The sequence below is a fragment of the Ictalurus punctatus genome, chromosome 6 (genome assembly GCF_001660625.3).
Source record: "Ictalurus punctatus breed USDA103 chromosome 6, Coco_2.0, whole genome shotgun sequence".
NCBI lineage: Eukaryota > Metazoa > Chordata > Actinopteri > Siluriformes > Ictaluridae > Ictalurus > Ictalurus punctatus.
In genome coordinates, this window is record NC_030421.2 from 10041169 (window position 1) to 10064071 (window position 22903).

Below are 22903 nucleotides of genomic sequence, written 5' to 3' on the forward strand. Positions count from 1 at the left end.
GTTAGCACCACCTGTGAAGGAAGATGAGGACGCTTGGTACCTGCCTATATTCGGTGTCTATCACCCTCGCAAGCCAGGACAGTTTAGAGTTGTATTTGACTCTAGTGCACAGTACAAAGGCAATTCTTTTAATCAAGTGCTTCTCTCAGGACCTGACTTAAACAACTCCTTGCTAGGCATCTTGCTTCGTTTCCAAAAAGAGGCATTCACTGCAGACATTGAGCAGATGTTCCATAGTTTTGTGGTTAGAGAGGATCAACGCAACTTTCTCCGCTTTTTGTGGTTTGAGAACAATGATCTCTCTAAAGACGTCACTGAGTATAGGATGAAAGTCCACATTTTTGGGAATAGTCCCTCACCCGCTGTAGCGATATATGGACTTCATCGTGCTGCTCAACATGGAGAGTTTGAGTTTGGGAACAATGAAAAAACCTTCATCGAGTGTGAAGGCTTTTACATGGATGATGGCCTGAAATCAGTGCCCACCGCTGAGGAAGCAGTTGATCTGTTGAAAAGAACTCAGGAGATGCTAGCAAATTCCAGCTTGAGACTTCATAAAATAGCATCGAACAGTCCTTCTGTAATGAATGCAGTTCCTGTGGAAGATTATGTGAAAGACCTCAAGGACCCTGATCTGGAAAAAGATACACCACCTATTCAGAGGAGTCTTGGGCTGAGCTGGAATCTTAAAACAGACACTTTCACCTTCCGCCTTGATGTAAAAGAGAAGCCTTTCACTCGTAGAGGTGTCTTAGCAACTGTTAACAGTGTCTTTGACCCTCTCGGACTGGCTCCTTTGCGACCTGACAGCAGACACAAAAGACTGGGATGCCCCTCTACCAATGGGCAGGGAAGCTGAATGGGAGGCTTGGAAACATTCCTTGCAGCCTATTTGAGAGTGAAGGATGATAATGGCTCATACAATGTAGGGTTTGTCCTAGCCAAGGCTAAGCTTGCTCCTCTGTCTCCTCACACCATACCTCAATTAGAGCTAGGAGCAGCAGTGCTGGCAGTAGAAGTGGCAGAAATCATTCAAAATGAGTTGGATATCACTCCAAATACTGTAGAATTTTATTCTGACAGTAAAGTCGTGTTGGGATATATTCATAACCAAACAAGACAGTTTTATGTATATGTAAGTAATAGAGTCCAGCAGATTAGGAGATCAACAAGGCAAGAACAGTGGCATTATGTTTCCACAACTCAGAACCCTGCGGATCATGCAACACATTCAGCGCCCGCCTCAGACTTGAAGAACTCCACATGGCTTTCTGGGCCTGCTTTTCATTCTCGTCCTGATACGGAGTGTCTTGAGGACAACCCCTCATACAGCCTATATGAGCCTGATTCAGATATTGAAGTACGCTCCAACTGTATGGATCTGACGCCCCATGACTGTCCTGTTAAACTTGGCTTACATCGCTTTGAACGCTTTTCGACCTGGAAAAATCTCTTACGAGCGAAATCAACTTGATCCACATCATACATTCATTCAAACGGAATAAAATGGAGCTAGCAAGTACTTGTAAAAAATGGCATCTTTGTGAAAAAACACTCACTGAGGAACTTTCACAGGCAGAAGTTGTGATAGTACAATGTGTGCAACGAGAGAGCTACCACGTTGAGTTTTTCGCCTTTCTGAAGGGGAAGAAATCCCAAAAACGAGTGGACTGAGAACTCTAAATCTCTTTATCGACCAAGACGAGCTTCTGAGGCTAGGTGGCAGACTCACGCATGCTTCCATAGAGCAAAGAGAAAAGCATTCCATTATCATTCCAGGGAAAATCCACCTAGCTCTTCTGATCACGAAACACTTTCACAAATGTGTCAGACACCAAGGCCATCTGTTTACTGAAGGTGCCATCAGAAATGCAGGATTCTGGATAATTTGGGCAAAGAAACGCATTCATAGTGTGATTCACAAATGCATCATATGTCAAAAACTCAGGGGAAGAGTCATTGAACAAAAAAATGGCAGATCTTCCACCAGATCGGCTTGCCATTGATCCACCGTTCACTTATGTCGGCCTTGACATCTTTGGGCCTTGGATGGTCACCTCTTGAGGTGGCTTGGCAAACTGTAAAAGATGGGTAGTCATTTTTACCTGTTTGAGTATTTGAGCAGTGCACTTCGAGTTGATTGATTCTCTTGATGTATCCACCTTTATCAATGCCCTCTGACGCTTCTTTGCTATAAGGGGTCCAGCGAAACAAATCAGATCAGACTGCGGCACAAATTTAAGGGTGATTGTTAGGAGCTGGGAATGTTTGCAGAGGAGCCCAGCTTTAGTAACTACTTGAGTGAGGAAGGATGGCACTGGATCTTTAATCCCCCTCATGCATCTCATATGGGAGGAGCTTGGGAGAGACTTATTGGAGTTGCGCGTCGCATATTGGACTCCATGTTGCTTCAAAAGTCACTCTCATCTCATTCATGAAATGCTGGTAACATTCTTGGCAGAAGTTTCTGCTATTATGAATGCAAGACCTCTTGCACCTATCTCAAGTGATCCAGACTCTCTAGCCCTGTTGACTCCAGCTACACTTTTGCCCCAGAAAGTCGGTGTGCTATCTCCTCCTCCTGGGGACTTTGGAAAGGATCTTTGTCGCCAGAAATGGAAGAAAGTTCAACAGCTTGCCAACACCTTTTGGGAAAGGTGGCGATGTGAGTACCTAGTCAATCTTCAGAGTCGCCGCAAATGGCTTACAAACAAGCCTAACATCAAAGAAGGAGTTGTAGTACTTATGAAGGAATGTCAAGTCAAAAGAAATAACTGGCCTATGCCTCTCATCACTAAGGTATTCCCAGACAGAGATCAGAAGGTCAGGACGATCGAATTCAAGTTCACCAAGGATGGGAACTATAGAACTTAGCTGAGATCTGTGTCCCAAGTGATTCTTCTCCTGTCATCAGAAGAACAGAAGAACTAATATTATTGTAATACAATAATAATTTGTTAATTTGTTTATAGTGGTATTCTAAAATACCAGACGGGGAGTGTTCTGACTCTTGAACTAGTTATTTAACTTATTTTATTTCATTGGTTGAAATGTGTCATGTGACTTAGGTTAGAGGTCATGGCCGCCATTTTAGTTTTCGCTGCACACAGCGGTGATACAGCAGCAGATGTTCGTAGGATAAAAAGGCATATTCTCTTATTTCATGCCAAAGAAGCCATTGTTTGTAAGTTTATTTGTTTATTTAATGTCAACTATGTTTAAAGGAGTATTTTATGGAATTTAAAACATTTGCTGTACATTTAGCAAAGGAGGTTATAGTTACCTCTCTTTGTATAATAACGTGGGGCTATGTTTTCTTTCTTAGCACTTTCCTTAATTTTCCAGTGCCTTGATCTTTATACTTAATGTGTGTTTTTTTGTGTGTATTGTAGTTTCACAAATTGACGTTGTGGATTTGAAGTTCCAAAGTAAGACACTGTAAAGGAATTCTTTCGGTTTCGACTTTCCTTCCGTCCTCAACCTGTTTAGCTATCTGTCGAGGTGCATACTATTTGCAGCAGGGGCAGAATAGTCGGATTTGGTATTTTTTTATGCATATAGAGTCAGGTCTATAAACATTTGACATTAACCAAGTTATTAATTTTTGCTGTCTACTACAGTATTTTGGAGTTGAAATTACAATCATAATACATCCAAATTAGGTGAATAGTGTAGGAATTAACTTTTGATGCTCTGCCAGGCCTTTACTGCAGCAGTCTTGGTTCCTGCATGTTCTTGTTCTTCAGGCAGTAAAATGCAGCTCAGTTTGATTCAGGTCAGGTGATTGACTTGGCCATTGATTGACAGAAGATTCCACTTTTGGAAGATTCCGCTTCAGGTCATCTGCAGTGTGAAGCGCTGTCCAATGGGTTTTGATGCATGTAGCTGAATGTGAAGAGATAATATAACCCTATACACTTCACATCAGGTGGCTGTGGCTCAAGTGGTAGAGCCACTAATCGTAGGATTAGTTGTTTGATTCCCGGCCCACATGTCTCCACACACCGAAGTCTTGCTTTAGCAGGACGCTGATGGCAGGCACTAGCCTTGCATGGAAGCTCTGCTGCCATTGGTGTGTGTGTGTGTAAATGGGTGAATGAGAAACAGTGTAAAGCACTTTGTAGAACTGCTAAGCTTAAAAAGCACTATATAAGTGCAGACCATTTACCATCACATCGATAAATACAAGGGAACCAGTTACCCTAGCAGTCGTACACACCCACACTATAAAATGTCAACTTGCCGATCTCACAAACCGCCATCTTTTATTGATCATGCAAAATTTCCTGAACCTGCAACTGTGACCTGCTCGTTTGGCCACAGCGGAGTAAATTAACAATAATGCTAATTCTACAAGGTGGGTTTAATTCAAATTTCTTTATTAAATAATTCCTCACCAATCATAATCAAGAGTAGCAACTGTTCAGTCTGTAAACATACAGTACCCTGCCACTCTCCTTCACTCTCTTCACTAACTCGTCCCGCCTCACATGCACAGCACGTTCACTTCATTTAAACTCACGGTTGCCAGATATCACTAGAAAACTCAGAGTTTCCATGTTTTGAGTTAATCCCCCAAAAAACACAATATTATCAGCAGGCATGGCAACACTGTACTGGGGGAACCGATCTAAAAGGAACAACTGATAGATAAACAAACAAAAAACTAATAAAATGTAAAGACATAAAATGTTCTTAGTTATAAATAAATCATTTAATATAAAAAACATATTATAATAACTTCATAAAATATAAATAAAATGAGAATAATGTTTAATTACTATGGGTTACATTTAATATCAAGTTTACATTAAGCTTAGTTTGCTATCTCCTTAGAAGGCTATTAGCCTTTTTCCTAATATGGATCATGCTTGTGTTAGTCTACTTTTAATTAGGACTCTTTATTGTGTAAAATATTTAAAAAATAAATATTTTATGCTTGTTTATTTATCAATTAACCTATGGTATTTCTCATTACTATTATTTTAACTCAATTAACAGTGACCATGAGGAGAGAGCTTACATTTAACTGTTTATGACAGACCTCCTGATTAAAGTTTAAACAACAAAAAAAAAAGATTGGTATCTCGATCGGTTTCGGTCATAAAAATCCTGATGGGTGCATCCCTAATGAACACCATTAAACTAAAGCGCTTTACATCTGACGGGTAAATGAACTCACCCAATCACATTCTATATGAGATTATTCAGATATATATACAGTGAGGGAAAGAAGTATTTGATCCCCTGCTGATTTTGTACGTTTGCCCACTGACAAAGAAATGATCATTCTATAATTTTAATGGTAGATTTATTTGAACAGTGAGAGACAGAATAACAACAAAAAAATCCAGAAAAATGCATGTCAAAAATGTTATAAATTGATTTGCATTTTAATGAGGGAAATAAATATTTGACCCCCAAAACATGACTTAGTACTTGGTGGCAAAACCCTTGTTGGCAATCACAGAGGTCAGACATTTCTTGTAGTTGGCCACCAGGTTTGCACACATCTCAGGAGGGATTTTGTCCCACTCTTCTTTGCAGATCTTCTCCAAGTCATTAAGGTTTCGAGGCTGACGTTTGGCAACTCAAACCTTCAGCTCCCTCCACAGATTTTCTATGGGATTAAGGTCTGGAGTGGCCTACCCAGTCTCCAGGACCTTAATGTGCTTCTTCTTGAGCCACTCTTTTGTTGCCTTGGCCGTGTGTTTTGGGTCATTGTCATGCTGGAATACCCATCCACGACCCATTTTCAATGCCCTGGCTGAGGGAAGGAGGTTCTCACCCAAGATTTGACAGTACATGGCCCCGTCCATCGTCCCTTTGATGCGGTGAAGTTGTCCTGTCCTCTTAGCAGAAAAACACCCCCAAAGCATAATGTTTCCACCTCCATGTTTGACGGTGGGGATGGTGTTCTTGGGGTCATCGGCAGCATTCCTCCTCCTCCAAACACGGCGAGTTGAGTTGATGAAAAAGAGCTCCATTTTGGTCTCATCTGACCTCAACACTTTCAACCAGTTGTCCTCTGAATCATTCAGATGTTCACTGGCAAACTTCAGACGGGCATGTATATGTGCTTTCTTGAGCAGGGGGACCTTGCGGGCACTGCAGGATTTCAGTCCTTCACGGCGTAGTGTGTTACCAATTGTTTTCTTGGTGACTATGGTCCCAGCTGCCTTGAGATCATTGACAAGATCCTCCCGTGTAGTTCTGGGCTGATTCCGCACTGTTCTCATGATCATTGCAGCTCCACGAGGTGAGATCTTGCATGGAGCCCCAGGCCGAGGGAGATTGACAGTTCTTTTGTGTTTCTTCCATTTGCGAATAATCGCACCAACTGTTGTCACCTTCTCACCAAGCTGCTTGGCAATGGTCTTGTAGCCCATTCCAGACTTGTGTAGGTCTACAATCTTGTCCCTGACATCCTTGGAGAGCTCTTTGGTCTTGGCCATGGTGGAAAGTTTGGAATCTGATTGATTGATTGCTTCTGTAGACAGGTGTCTTTTATACAGATAACAAGCTGAGATTAGGAGCACTCCCTTTAAGAGTGTGCTCCTAATCTCAGCTCGTTACCTGTATAAAAGACACCTGGGAGCCAGAAATCTTTCTGATTGAGAGGGGGTCAAATACTTATTTAATTCTCATTAAAATGCAAATCAATTTATAACATTTTTGACATCCGATTTTCTGGATTTTCTTGTTGTTATTCTGTCTCTCACTGTTCAAATAAATCTACCATTAAAATTATGGACTGATCATTTCTTTGTCAGTGGGCAAACGTACAAAATCAGCAGGGGATCAAATACTTCTTTCCCTCACTGTACAATATACACAGAGTGGTTCGAGAATTGGCTCCAGCCCAGCATCATGACAGTGGAAAATGTCTAATAGTGTAGCTTTAAATATATTTAAGAGGAGCAGACTTCAAATACTGAACATTGAGGTTTTTTGTATTTGTTTACAAGGTGGAACAGGTTAACGGTTGTTTTTGCATACAGCCTGTAAAATTAACTGAAAATATAAAATTTAGTTTATCAGAAGGTAAATTAATGTTTCATGGCTCACACCATGTTCATAAATTCTGTCATAATTTACAAGCTCAAGTTTTCTCATGCCTACTTGTGTCTTATATTATGGCACATTAATGTTACCATCTCTAAAAAATAATAATAATAATAATAATAATAATAATAATAATAATAAAAAACTTCAACCATGCTCCTAAATTTTTGTAATTAGGAGCACAAGTGCTCCTAAAAAAAATTGTTACCGTAGAGACCTGTTCTTGTTATAAACCCTCTGGTGATGTCTTCTCTTGATTGTCCTGGAGGGTGTTCTTCATCTGGCAAACTGTTGTAAAGGGTTTTTTCTCCACCAGGGAAAGAATTCTTCTGTCATCCACCACAGTTGTTTTCCATGATCTTTCGGGCCTTTTGGTGTTCCTGAGATCACCATTTTGCTATTGTTGTTGCTAATGTTTTTGCTATCTCTCTGATGGGTTTGTTTTGTTTCTTCTGCCTAATGATGGGTTGTTCCACTGGAGGTGACAGCTCTTTGCACTTCATATTGAGAGTTAACAGCAACAGCTTCCAAATACAAATGCCACATTGAAATCAACACTAGACCTACTGTCTGCTTTCTTGTACAGTGCATCCGGGTAGTATTCACAGCGCTTCACTTTTTCCACATTTTGTTATGTTACAGCCTTATTCCAAAATGGAGTAAATTCATTATTTTCCTAAAAATTCTACAAACAATACCCCATAATGACAACATGAAAGAAGTTTGTTTGAAATCTTTGCAAATTTATTAAAATTAAGAAACCAAAAAAGCACATGTACATAAGTATTCACAGCCTTTGCTCAATACTTTGTTGGATAGATAGATAATTTATTGGTCCTCAAAGAGGAAATTTGTTTCCACAGTGGGTGCATACAAAAACATAACAACATCATACATATAAACCAACATAAACAATCACAGGCATAGAGGGGAGAAGGGGACAAGGAGAAAAAACATCATCATACAACAAATGCATCTGGTACTTATGTGTTTAACGCTCGTATAGCCAAAGGAACAAAACTCCTACCATAGCTGGCCTTTCTGCACATGGGTAGTCTATACCTGTGGCCAGAAGGAAGGGGGTTGAAATATTTATAGTGGGTGGTTTGAGTCATTCAAAATTTTATTTGCCTTCCGGAGCGTATATGAACTTACACAGTCCGATAAATTGGGGGTGGGAATACCAATGATTTTTCTCGTTAAATTAGTTATTTTCAAAAGTTTGTTCTTATTGGTTACTGTTAGCATATGGAAAAAACAAATGGCACCATACATAAGAACCGGTTCAATAATACTTCGGTACAGAAGAAGAAGCAGACTAGGCTGAACAGACAGATATTTAAGTATACGGATAACTGTGAGTCTCTGTTGACAGCACTTGTAAATACCTAGAGTGTGCTGATTGAAGTTGAGATGTTTATCCAATGTAATACCCAGATATCTGAAATGCTCCACACTTTTAACCATCTCTCCATTAATGGTAATACTAGAAGGATGGGTAAGTGTTTTGGAAGAGCTCCTTAGTCTTTTTGATATTAAGGTGGAGAAAGTTATCATCACACCATGTACAAAAATGTGCTATGGAGCGTTGATAGTCCAAAAAAGAATCATTGTCCTTATTAAGCAATGCAACAATGGCAGTATCGTCTGCATATTTAAAGTAATGAGTGGTGGTGACTGGACTCTGACAATCATTTGTATAAAGAAGTGGATTAAGTACACACCCCTGAGGGGCACCAGTGTTGAGAACAATAATGGGTGATAATGCATTGTCCACCTTTAGAACTTGTGGTCTATTAGAAAGGAACTTATAAGTCCAGTGTACTAGTGGTGATGGAACTTGCAGACAATGTAGTTTCCTGATTACCTGATGACGCTGAATTGAGTTAAAGGCAGAGCTAAAGTCAATGAAAAGAAGTCTGGCATAGTTTCCAGGAATATCCAGGTGTTGAAGTAGACAGTGCAAGAGACAAGCCTGCATCCTCTGTACCTCTCTTCTGTTTATATACAAATTGGAGGCAATCCAAAAAGGTGAAACATATGGAAGCATAATGTTTTGAACCATTTTCTCAAATCATTTCATTATGATTGAAGTTAGTGATACCGGCCTGTAGTGATTTAACTTTGTTGGTGAGGTTTTTTGGGAGCAGGAGTAACAACTGATGTTTTCCATGTGACTGGTATTGTTGAAGTACAAAGTGATCGGAGAAAAAGAGAATGAAGAATGGGGGTTAATTCCAGAGCGCAGTTTTTCAAGACCCGACCTGGAATTCCATCTGGCTCCGGGAGCCTTATTCAATTTGCACTTAATAAGCTGGAAATAGACATCCTGCTTAGTTAGAAGGGACTCATAATCCAGCTCTTGAGAAGGTAAAGAATCCAGAAGGCTATCTCACACTGCTGAAAAATCAGGGGTATCAAACGGGCATAGAAATTATTAAGATTAACAGTAAAGGTGGTGGGATCTGGTACAGAGACAGTCTGTTTAACGGCTTGTCCAGTAAGAGACCTGACTCGCTGAAAAGCCTGTTTGTTTTTATACTTCTTTTTAGCCTTGAATATTTCAGTTTTACCTGGTGTATGATTTTGAGACCAGCAAAGTCCTTTTGCTTAAAGGCAAGTTTTCTCTTTTGGAAAAGAGATTTTAGAGATGAGTTGATCCAAGGTTTTGAATTTGGGTATGTTCTGGTAGTCTTTACCGGTATCAAGGAACCCATACAGAATTTAATATAATCAGTAATAACCGCAGTCTTCTCATCAAGCTCTCCCTCAAAGACTTCCCAGTCTGTACACGCAAAGCAGCCTTGAAGGCATGAAATAGCATCCTCCGACCATTGAGGGACACTGTGTATTACTGGCCTGCGTTGTTTCAGCCGTTGTTTGTAAACAGGAAGTAAATGGATAACATTATGATCTGCTAATCCTAGCGGTGGGAGAGCTCTAGCTTTATAGGCTTCCGGGATATTACTGTAATATAAATCTATAGTTTTATTAAATCTTGTTGGTACATCTACATATTGATTGAAGGCTGGCAATACGTAATCAAGCCTACAGCTGTTGAAGTCTCCAAGAAGTAGTACTGGAGCATCTGGGTATTTGCTGAGCATAGTCTGTGTATTATGCACTATCTGCTCAGCTGCTGCCTTGACATTGGCGCTTGGTGGAACATAAACACAGTTAAGCACAACAGTCGAGAACTCCCTGGAAAGGTAAAAGGCACGGGCGGACAGGGTGAGCAGCTCCAGGTCTGGATTACAAGATTTCCCGTGTACTTTGATGTTAGTACGCCACCGCAAGTTGATGTACATACACACCCCACCACTGCGCTTTTTCCCCGAATTACTGGTTCTGTCTGCCCGAAAGAAGTCAAAACCGTCCAGGCTAACCTTGGTATCCAGGACAGACTTGTCCAGCCAGGACTCTGTCAAAGCGAGAACACATGCCTCCCTGAATGATACATGCGTGAGACATTTCATGAGACATCACCCCAAGGTTCTTGGCCGTCCTGGTTGGCTTGAGTGTGGTTGAGCCGAGCTGTACATTGAGGTTGTGGTTGATTTGAGGGACAGGCTGGGAAAAATATCCCCACAGCATGATGCTTCCACCACCATGCTTCACTGTAGGGATGGTATTGTCAAGTGATGAGTGGTGCCTGGTTTCCTCCAGACATGACGCTTGCCATTCAGGCCAAAGAGTTTAATCTTTTTAACATCAGACACGGGAATTTTGTTTCTCATGGTCTGAGAGTCCTCCAGGTGCCTGGTGGGCTGTAGCTTCCGTGTGGCCACTCCACCATACAGGCCTGAATGGTAGAGTGCTGCAGAGATGTTCTTCTGGAAGGTTCTCCTCTCCACAGAGACACGCTGGAGCTCTATCAAAGTGACCATCGGGTTTTTCTCTCCCGATCGCTCAGTTTGGCTGGGCAGCCAGCTCTAGGAAGAGTCCTGGTAGTTCCAAACTTCTTCCATTTACAGATAATGGAGGCCACTGTGTCTCATTGGGACACAATGCTACAGAAATGTTTCTGTACCCTTCCCCAGATCTGTGCCTCGATACAATCCTGTCTCGGAGGTCTACTGACAATTCCTTGGACTTCATGGCTTGGTTTGTGCTCTGACATGCATTGTTAACTGCGGGACCTTATATAGAGAGGTGTGTGCCTTTCCAAATCATGTCCAATCAACTGAATTTACTACAGGTGGACTCCAGTCAAGTTGTAGAAACATCTCAAGGATGATCAGTGGAAACAGGATGCACCTGAGCTCAATTTTGAGTGTCATGACAAAGGCTGTGAATACTTCTATACATGTGCTTTTTTTGTTTTTTATTTTTAATAAATTTTCAAAGATTTCAAACAAACTTCTTTCATGTTGTCATTATAGGGTATTGTTTTTAGAATTTTTAGGAAAATAATTAATTTTATCCATTTTGGAATAAGGCTGCAACATAACAAAATGTGGAAAAAGTGAAGCGCTGTGAATACTTTCCAGATGCACTGTATGTGAAATAATGAGGGAATAACACACACCTGGCCATGGAACAGCTGAGCAGTCAATTGTTCAATTACTTTTGGTCCCTTAAAAAGGGGGGACCACATATAACATATTACACCCATTTACTCAATTTGGATGTAAATACCCTGAAATTAAAGCTGTAAGTGTGCAGTTTGAGCTCATATTCATTATTTAATTTTTACTTCAATATACGGCGGTAGACAGCTAAAATAAGTATAACACTGTCAGTATGCAAATAATTATGGACTTGACTATATATATATATATATATATATATATATCAGTGGCAGACTTTTAAATGAAACTATTTCTGAAATAATAACCCATGCAAGGAGATGTACAACGTTATCAAAGGTTTCAGCATATCTACCTGATATACCTCTGAAGTCAGCAGAGATTGGATCGAAAGCATCGGAAATGCCGAGCAACTCGAGAACTGGCTTCAGGTTGACCTGGTAGTGCAACTTAAACCTGAAACACACAGCCACAATAAGTCTGGTAGGTACAACGATTTCACAATTGTTTTAGGTTTGTGTTTTTGTTTGTTCAGTGCTATGCCACCTGGGGAGGAAGATGTCCATTTTGGTGTGCCGCAGTCCTGTATTCCAGATTGCCAAAGTGCGTCGGGTGAGCTGTGTCTGAAACAGTGAGAGTGGGGTCTTCCTTTCACTTGGTATCACCAGCAAAAGGCTTAGGGATTGGCCAGAGTAGGGCAGCTCGAGGACGGAGTAGCGCTGATCTGATGGCAAATGAAACTGACCTGCAAGAAAAACAGGAGGTGGTACAGGAATTCATTTATTAAATTAATTTAATGTTGTGGAAGATGACTCCTTTCTGTAATATGACCTCACTTCTAAAAAAAAAAAAAAAAAGTTGGGACAGTATGGAAAATGCAAAAAACCAACGAAGAGTCATTTGAAAATTCAGTTCACCCTGTACTATATTCCATCCATCCATCTTCTATACCGCTTATCCTTCCTTCAGGGTCACGGGAAAACCTAGAGTCTATCACAGGGAGCATCGGGCACAAGGTGGGGTACACCCTGGACAAGGTGCCAATCCATCAAAGGGCATACTCGCATACACCTTCACACACTACAGACACTTTGGACATGCCAATCAGCCTACCATGCATGTCTTTGGACTAGGGGGAGGAAACCCCCGCAGCACGGGGAGAACATGCAAACACGCACACACAGGGACACACAGGGCCACACAAGGCCACTGTGGGAATCAAACCCCCGACCCTGGAGATGTGAGGCGAACATGCTAACCACTAACATGCGCCCCCTGTACTATATTGAAAACACATAATTAACACATTATTTGATGTTTTACTTTGTGAATTTAATTTATTTTTGAAAATATACACTCATTTCAAATCTGATGGCTGCAACATACTCCAAAAAATTTGGGACAGTTAACTGTTTACCACTGTGTAACATCACCCTTTCTTTTAATAACACATTAATTATTTGGGAACTGAAGATAAGTTAAATTTAGCAAGCAAAATTTTCCCAGATCCATCCATTATGCATTTCTTCAGCCGCGTAACTGTACGGAGCCTTCGTTGCCTTATTTTGTGTTTCATAATGCACCACGCATTCTCAATCAGAGACAGGTCAGGACTGCAGGCAGGCCATGCTAGCACCCGCATTCTATGTTTACGCAACCATGTGCTTGTAATCTGGGCAGAATGTTGCTCCAAAATGTGTACATATCTTTCTGCATTAATGCTGCCCTCACAGATGTCCAAGTTACCCATGCCATGGGCACTGACACACCCCCATACCATGACAGACACTGGCTTTTGGACCTGACGCTGATAACAGTTTGGATGGTCCTTTTCCTCTTTGGCCCGGAGAACACAACGGCTGTTTTGTCCAAAAACTATTTGAAATGTTGAACTCGTCAGACCACAAAACATGGTTCCACTGAGCTACTGTCCATCTCAGATGAGACCGAGTCCAGAGAAGTGGCGCTTCTGGATAGTGATGGTGTATGACTATTGCTTTGCATAGTAAAGCCTTAACTTGCATCTGTGGATGCAGCGGCGAATGGTGTCAACTAACAAAGGTTTAGCAAAGTATTCCCAAGCCCATTTCAGGATATTCGTTATAGACTTATGACGGTTTTTATGACAGTGACGTCTGAGGGATCGGAGATCACGCGCCTTCAGAAGTGGTTTTCGGCCTTGCCCTATATGCACCGAGATTTGACTGGCTTCCTTGAATCTTTTAATTATATTTTGCACTGTAAAAGGTGAAATGCCCAAAACCCGATTTGTCTTTGTTCTCAACGTGTTGGATTATTCACTGATTCATCTGTTGGCAGATTGGCGAGCCTCAACCCATCCTTGCTCTTGAAAGACTAGGCCTTTTTTGGAGACTCCTTACATGCTATGATTAGATGATTGCCTCATCCGTTTCACGTCACCTTCTTATTTCAACTTGTCACATCGCTATTAGTCCTACATTTCCCCGTCCCAACTTTTTTGGAACGTGTTGCATGCATCAATTTCAAAATAAATGTATATCTTCAAAAAACTATGCAGTTGATTAGGTAAAATGTCGAATACCTTGTCTTTATATGTTTTTTGTTTAAATACAAGTCAAAGTACATCTACAAATCACTCCTCTTTGTTTTTATTAGCATTTTCCATACTGTCCCAACTTTTTCGGAACTGGGGTTGTATGACAAATGAAAAACAGCACAAAAACACAGGCTTACTCACCAAACTTTACTTCAGTCGACTGGTACATCATGGGCACTTTGATGTTACTGCCATTAGCCAAAGAAAAAGGCAGATTTTGTGTCCTTCTAAACAGAAACTGTTTCTGCCAGCTGCCCTGGAAGTCCACTGAGCTCAGCAATGCCATATGAGGCACAGTGGCCCACCATGAGGCCTGCATTACTTCTTTTGCCTCACCTGTGTGGTGAAAACCAACTCAGTAAAAACAAAAAATCCTCAGTGAATTCTAATCAACATTGTCATTTCATCCTCCTAGCTATATACAGTGTGGCATGGTCCAATATAAAAATAATACAAAAGCTACTTGTCATGCTGTAGGAAAATTATCAACAATGGGGCTGGTATGATGAAGTAGAGTTACAGTTACCACCTTGAAGTTGATTGTTTTCCTGGAACAGCATGCCAGATGTTCTACTAATATCACAACAATTTGTCAAGTCTAATGATTATTTATTAATAACAACATCATAACTGATTAATTGTTACATTTAATGTTAAAGTTAATTTCTGCTATCACTTACATTTATTTATTTATTTTTTAAAATCCATTAAAAGTCCCTAATAAACAATAGTGTATTAGAATGCATCCATTAATATAAACCTGTGACTTCCAGATGCTGTTGGAGCTGTTGTTCTACACCTTCTAACCAATCAGAATTGAGAATTTAACAGCACTGTGGTATAAAGTACAAATAATGTTGCAAGAGTATCATGAGTTTTAGCAAGGCTAAATATATTATATTTTAATATATTATAAATATATTTCTTTTTTGATAGTCACATTAACAAATTTCTATCACGTAGATCACACGTGGCCACTTGCAGCACAAAGTTAAAACACACGGAGTGTATTTTTTTATATAGAGGATTTTCCTTGGAGATATGAACAATCAGTTAGCAGAGTAAAGTAACAGAGTTACATTAACTTCCATTTACTGAGGAGCAGTCCTCTACATAAAGCCCAATTTTAGCACAACAAATCATAACACATAGACACTATCTTTGAGCTCTTTTGAAAAGGAAACTATGGGCTATGTCTTGAGTTTAAAAAAAAAACAGTGACTTAAGATGGTGGATTGGATTAAGACAGATTCAGCCAAGTTAAAATGTAGTGGATGCGGCAATGTTAAAAACAGGAAACATCATCCTTCAGGCCACATCATCAAGAGTGACTGTGCTGCTATAATAGGGGAAGAGCTCAGAACTTTTTCTGGAGTTCAGGGGAGCTTTGCTTTTTACTAGATAGCCAGATTCCCAACTAATTATTCTTGGATAGAAGTTGTTGAATAGTGGGGAGGTGATGGGGAGGTGGTGAGTCCCGAATCTTAATCAGAGAAAGGGACATATGGAAAGTTATAGGATGTTAAACAGGAAGTAGGTGGAGCATCTTTCTTCCCCACTTACAGTAGATCTAAAAAGTATACACACCCCTGTTAAAATGGTTTCTGTTATGTTAAAAAACAAAAAACAAAAAAAAAACAAGAAACCAAGATAAATCATGTTAGAACATTTAATACCTTTATTGTAACCTATGTTAACCTATTCATTATGGTGAAAATCAATATGAATCATTTTAGGGGGAAAAGTGAAAAATATCTAATAACCTGACTGCATAAGTGTGCACACCTCTAAACTACTGTAATACTTAGTTGAAGCACCTTTAGATTTTATTAAAGCATTCAATATTTTTGGGTAAGAGTCAGTCAGTTTGGCACACCTTGACTTAGCAATATTTTGCCATTCGTCCTCATGAAAGCATTCTAACTCTTTCAGATTGGCTGGGTATCTCCTGTGCACAGCCCTCTTCAGGTCACCCCACAGACCTTTGATTGGATTTAGGTCTGGACTCTGGCTGGGGCATTCCAAAACATCCTGTTCTTAGTAGTGTCACTATTGTGCCATATTTTCTCCACTTGTTGATTATTGCCTGTACAGTGTTGCATGGTATATCCAGAGTCTTGTAAAAAAAATTTGTAACCCTCTCCTGATATTTTTCAACAAAGAGATCCCCTAGCTGTTTTATAACATCCAACTAGCTTTTCTAGTTGGATGTTACCAAGAAGCTGTCTAGAAAGTCCTATAGGAACAGCTGTACTTTATTTGGGGTTAATCCGTCACTTTAATAGATAGCAAGTGTATACTAATTAGTATTTAACATGCATTTCAATGTAATTAGTACATTCTGAACACTGCCACATTCCCAATTATAAAACGGTGTGCAAGCTTGAAGTTTTTTATTTTTAATTGTTTCCCCCTAAAAGGATTCTTATTGATTTTCACTTTAATTAATAGGATAACATTTTACAAAAAAGTTTTTAAATGTTCTGACATGATTTATGTTGATTTCATTGGTTTATATCACCTGCCATTTTAACAGTGGTGTGTAGACTTTTTTATATCCACTGTATGTTCATTCGTAACTCCATTATGACTGACATGGGGATGGTTCAACTCACCTCTGCTTGTCGGCACTTGCTGGAATCGAACTTGTGTGTGATTTGGAAGGCTGAAGTTCACACTAATCAGGCTGCTATTGCACCATTGCATAGCATGCTGGGTAAATTCTGGCTGAAGCTGGATTCCACTCTGTATAAGCAGGGTGTTAGTAAACTGAAGCCGACCACCCTGGCTAGAATTGTACAGGTCACATCTGGCTTGTGATACAGCTTCCTGGATAGTAGGGTCTATGGGCAGAATAAAGAATTATATTATCAAAACTTTATGGCATTCACAAATCTACCTAGATCATGGTCTACTTGGTCAAAGTATCCAGAAACATGGCCATGATTTTCACTGATATGCTGATGATGTTGTGCCTCTTCTTTATACTAAACCACAAGTTCCCAACCCTAGTACTGGAGTACCCCTGTCCTGCTCATTTGAGTGTTTTTGCTGACCCCAACACACCCACTTCAAGTCAGGAAAAGCTGTTAATTAGCCAAATAATTAATTGCTCTGAATCTCAAGTCCACCAATTCTGGTTTGCTGGTATTGCCCAAGACCAGACTGACATTAATGGTGGGAAGTTCCTATAGTGGCATAGTCCCAAACTATGGAATGCCATCCTCAAGGACCTTCGTGACTGCATTTCCTTGTCCCATTTTTAAAATTTTCTCCCAACACCATTACCTTTCTACTTTCCAAATTTTTTCTAGGTAAATCAGGTGTGTTAGAACAGGGAATACACTAAAATGTGCAGGGCTGGGTACCTGTGTACCAAAACATCTGCTTTCTTCTCTCCTCCTGCAATGGATGACGATGGATCTCCTAAAACGCAATACTAACCAAACAGTCATGATATAGACACGTAATTGATATTGTTACAGTGCCTTGTTTGGCATTTCTAAATAGCCTTATAGCTGCCATTTAATATTACCAGCACATTATCATGTCTAAATGTCTAGATGTTCTAAATAAAGTCCAAGGAACTAATGGCTCGACTACTCTGAAACAGGTCATTGCTCCATATTAGAACTTATACAAGAACCTATACTGAAGTGTCAAATAAGGACACTGTCTTCTCATGGTATCTCAAAAGGCAATGATTAAATGACACATTCCCTTTAACCGAACAAAAACATGAAGCGCTGTAGACGCCTGGCTCACCATTGATGTCATATCCCATGGTTCTTTCAATTTGTGCCAATGTGTTTCCCCTTGCACCAAGCTGCAACAATCTCAGGCTCAGAGAGATGCTTGCTGGAGACACAATCAAGTTGGAGCTGTTATCTGTCTCAGCGAGTGCTTGATAGAGGCTGATGCTGAACTCAGCGTCAAAATTAGTAACTGAACTGCCATTGCATGTTTTCTGCTCCAACATCAATAGACCGAAAAAGAAGGAGGTCATGGACAGGTGACACATGGCTGCTGTGAACTCCTGAAACACTTGACAATGGTCAGTGGGTTCTGGAATGAAATACAGACATATTAATAAAGGTAAGATCTTGCCTCCTCTTATAAAGACCTTGAAATATCATGACCAATAAATAAACTGAAATAAGCTCCCTTTTTCACAAGCTGCACCCTGTTTTGACATTGCAATTTTTTTCCCCATAGTTATCAGGTACCACGTAATACAAAGACCAAGACTTCAGATAAGGTGTCAGGAAATTGCAAAGAAACACTACTAACATAGATCACCCAGCTTCCAGAGTTTGGAATTGTATTTTTTAATATATATTTTTGACTAATAGTTGTTTATATGGTGTGCAGAACAGAGTTGCCAACTTGTTGACTTTGTTGCTGGATCTGGAGACTTTTTAGCCCCATTTTATTGACTTTATTAAAAAAAAAACAAAAAAAAAAACCCTTGAGTCAATTCTAGCATCTTTTTGAGCAGATGGTCCAGCACTCTATATGGCTGTCCAGCTCACATCACAGCTGCTGATTATACGAGTTAAGAAAGCAGTGTGTAAAGCCTCACTGATTTATACTTGGATTGGCCTGACTTATCACTATTGTTCTCAATCACTGATCACCATTGTCCTGTATGACCAATCACTGATCACCATTGTCCTCGACAAATCACTGGTCACCATTGTCTTCGACAAATCACTGATCACCATTGTACTCCATGTCCAATCACTGATCACCATTGGACTCCATGACCAATCACTGATCACCATTGTCCTTGACAAATCACTGATCACCATTGCCTTCGACAAATCACTGATGACCATTGTTCTCGATAAATCACTGATCACCATTGTTCTCCTCGACCAATCACTGATCACCACTGTTCGCCTTGACCAATCACTGATCACCAATGTTGTCCTTGACCAATCACCCATCACCGTTGTTCTCAAAGGTCACCATTGTTCATGACAACTAATCACTCACGTGAGAAAAGTGAGTTATTCATTTTGCATGTGTTCTTCATAGAAATTATTGAATTTTGTAAATAAATAAATAGTTGGTTTGTGGTGCCATATTTCTATAAGAAATTATATAAAATGTTATTTCTTTATGTAACATGCTTGCTGGTAGGCAAAAAATCAGGATGATTCAGTGAATATGCAAATTAGTCTATGACATCATATGACCATATCTGGTGACTGTTTTGAGTATGCATTAGCTACCTTCTCCTGAAAAGAGTTGGAACGCTGGTGCAGAAGTCCACTATCATAATGCACAACCCTAGTAAATTTGCTAATTTCACAAATACATGAACATTGAAAACAGGTCAGTAAAAATATTCACCAGTAAATGTCAAATATAACATAACATGGTTATATTATATTTGACATTAAAAATGTAATGTTTCTTTCGACCAGCAACCAATGGGTAAGGCATGATGATTATTCAAGCCTATTATATACTGTTTCTACAATTAAATGCCATGACCTGGATGTCTTTAAGCGCAGATTCAAGCATCTTACCTTTCTACAGATTCGTGATATTCACAGCATTCGTACCACTGACGATTCCAAAACTGTGGTGTTGCTTCTGAAGTGAACGTAACGACTAACTGAGGAAGTTCTCGGTCATGAGACCCCATTTATAGAGGGAGCTGACGACGTCTGTACCACTCAGTCAGAATTCCCGGGGCTAGTAGGAGACAGGCAGCGGGAGGCTTGACCTGCTGAGCAGCAAATCCGTGCTCGAGCTGGGAAAAATGCATACACACACGGCTCTTGGCTCCGGTTCTACAAATGATGGGAAGTTACAATACTTAATTACACAAGTGGGCTTTTCTTTTCATGAGCTATTTCAAACTCTGCTGCATTGGCAGCATTTCTGTTCCATGTTTGTTAATTCCATATTTGATCTGAAAAGAAAGTCTCTCCCTCACACAACACACACACACGCACACACGCACATTTTCCAAAAATTCATGACCAAAGGAATTTTTTCTATTGGGAAATCACAGAAGCCAGTTGAACACAAATTGTATTTATCATTTTATATTTATCTTGTTAGTGTTTTAGTTGAAGGTTATTTACCCACTATCCTTTAAACCAGAACATTTACTTATGACTCCTAGATACCCTTTGTTCCCCCCATGATATATTGTGAAATGGAAGGCATTTGGGTTCTTTTCTGAATCCATTACCAGGCTAGGTTCATTACAGCTGATTTGGCTTCCATCAATGGAGATTCCCAGCATTCCATCCAAGAACGTTTGGAATTTTAAGGACTTGATAGAGGAGCATCACGGTAATTTGAGCATGAATAAGCCTCTAAATTATGGCTGAAATAAACAAACAAGCAATAAAAGGCTGGTCACTTAGAATAAAACCATTCTTTGATTGAACCGATTAATTTTTCCAGTTTTAGTTCAAGTTAAAATGTGGCCTCCACTTCAGTCAAAGTAAAAATAATCTTAATAGTATTTAAGGGAAAAATGGCTTCTATGATCATTAATCTGTTTATCTGATTGAATCCATATGCAAATGTACAAATCATATTTTATACTATAATATTAATAATTTTTACAAAATAATATTCATAATATTCTATAAATTATTCACATGGATTAGGGTTTATAGCACTTTTTTGATTAATGTAGTAATTTTGGGGATTATATAGAATTATGAAATTCTATAAGTAAGAAATAAAACACTTGAGGGTGTGACATGGTGGTGTACAGTGGTGGTGGTGTAGTATTACTGTTGATAATTTCCCTATTATAGCACATCCAGCACATTCCTCTTACACCACAATGATTGTTATCCCTTAAAGAACATCATACTTTTTATCTGTTTGTGGTTGGTATAATATCAAGCAGTAACACTCTCAAGTTTCATGTCCTTATTTCTGGATTAGTGGGACTGGAGGCCAGTGGCGCCAGAGCCGGTGTCGCTGTAGTGACGTGCCAGGTACGCTTAGGGGATTAAAAGCGACTAAAACAAAGGCAACATGGGAAAAGACACACCTACAGTGTGTATGTGTGTGTGCGTATGAGTAACAATATGGTTTGCATACCATTAATGTAAAGTGTTTACTCATGTATTCATCCCCCTCAAGGGTTCTTATCTCTTATCTCATTACACTGCTGTCTGATGTGTTAGTTCTGTTTAAACCTAATTAGATTCTGAGCAACACTGTTATTAAAATTAATATCTGACAGTTCAAAAAGTCCTGCTTTACCACCAATTCATTTAATAAATTTAATAAAAATAGCATGCTAGACTGTAAGACATCACTTTAATGAAACAAATTCATGTAGTTTTGGGCTAACCTTTAGCAATGAACATGCAATAACATGCAATTTAGCAATAAATATTTAAGTACTTATTACATTTAATTAACAGCATTTGGCAGACATCCTTATCCAGAGCAACTTGCATTTATACAGCTGAAGGTTAAGGGCCTTGCACAAGGGCCCAGCAGTGGTAGTCTGGTGGTCCCAGGGTTTGAACTCACAACCTTACAATCAGTAGTCCAACAGCTTAACTATTCTTTCTGTTTGCTCTGATAATAGTGTTAGTTTAAGGTAAATCAAAGGTATTTTCCTGCCCCAGTGTTCCTGTGATATGCCCTGGATCCTCCACAACCCTCACAAGGAGGAAGAGGAGGAGGTCAGCAGGCTCTGGATGGCGGCTCAGTCTGTAGCTTGCCCGTCCACTACAGTGGTGCTTGAAAGTTTGTTGAATTTTCTATATATCTGCATAAATATGAGCAAAACATCATCAGATTTTCACACAAGTGTGAAAAGCAGATAAAGAGAACCCAATTAACCCTACATCTTGTTGAAAAATGTGTTGAATGTGTTGGTTTAGGTATGTTATGTTAACTGATAATCCTAGAGATTCACATATTTTTATCATTCACAAATATTTAATATTGGATCATTTTCCTCAATAAATAAATGACCAAGTATAATATTTTTGACTCATTGGTTTAACTCGGTTCTCTTTATCTACTTTTAAGACTTCTGTGAAGATCTGATGTTGTTTTAGGTCATATTTATGCAGAAATGTAGAAAATACTAAAGGGTTCACAAACTTTAAAGCACCACTTTACTTCAGTCAGGATCTCTTGTTGCTGCTTCTGCAGATTCATGAATGCCTGCTGCTGTTGGGCCTGCATCTGTGATAGCAGATGTTAAGTTATTTTGCCAGCATGCTTTGATGATGATCTATGTGAAATTTGGTGAAGATTGGATAAATGGTCTAAGACGACCCCGAAAAAGTAGGTATATCACTGGTTTCTGTAAGACCTAAGGAATTGAAAGAGGTGAGATTCATAGTGTTTGGATGAAATTCAGAAAAGCCTGCATATTTGTAAATTTTGTTATACCTTTTGACCAAGAAGTTGATCCAAACTTCTCAGGTACCATCAGGGTATGATGCTGATTAAAAGTCGACCGATAGTGGATTTTACCGATAACTAATTTGGGCAGTACCTGCCAATAACCAATTAATCAACCGATAGATTTTAAAGTTGACAAACAACAAATAAAAATAGAGACACCCAAAATTAATCAAAAAACATTTCAGATAACAACAAAATTTGTTTGTTTTTATTTCACCTCTAGAGACTACTCTCGTAACGTGTGGTGTAACTCATCATGCATCCTCACATAATTAATATCTTTATCATTATTATTTGGGAAACCAAATACCGTTGT

General features: G+C 39.5%; 1 protein-coding gene across 2 annotated transcripts in view; it reads right to left on the reverse strand.

The window, feature by feature from the left end:
* serpine3 (serpin peptidase inhibitor, clade E (nexin, plasminogen activator inhibitor type 1), member 3) overlaps window positions 1-20180 on the reverse strand; it is a 29131-nt gene extending 8951 nt beyond the window's left edge. Inside the window, exons 1-6 of one of the 2 annotated variants that reach the window (XM_017479423.3) lie at window positions 19710-20180; window positions 17938-18237; window positions 16788-17015; window positions 14314-14508; window positions 12141-12339; window positions 11950-12050 (exon numbers count right to left, since the gene is read on the reverse strand). In XM_017479423.3, coding sequence (XP_017334912.1) covers window positions 11950-12050; window positions 12141-12339; window positions 14314-14508; window positions 16788-17015; window positions 17938-18193 — 979 coding nt within the window. In that variant the 5' untranslated portion in view covers window positions 18194-18237; window positions 19710-20180. Of the gene's footprint in view, window positions 1-11949; window positions 12051-12140; window positions 12340-14313; window positions 14509-16787; window positions 17016-17937; window positions 18421-19709 lie in introns of those variants that run through there. The other variant, XM_053680856.1, reaches the window with a different exon arrangement.
* Window positions 20181-22903: the final 2723 nt, after the last annotated feature.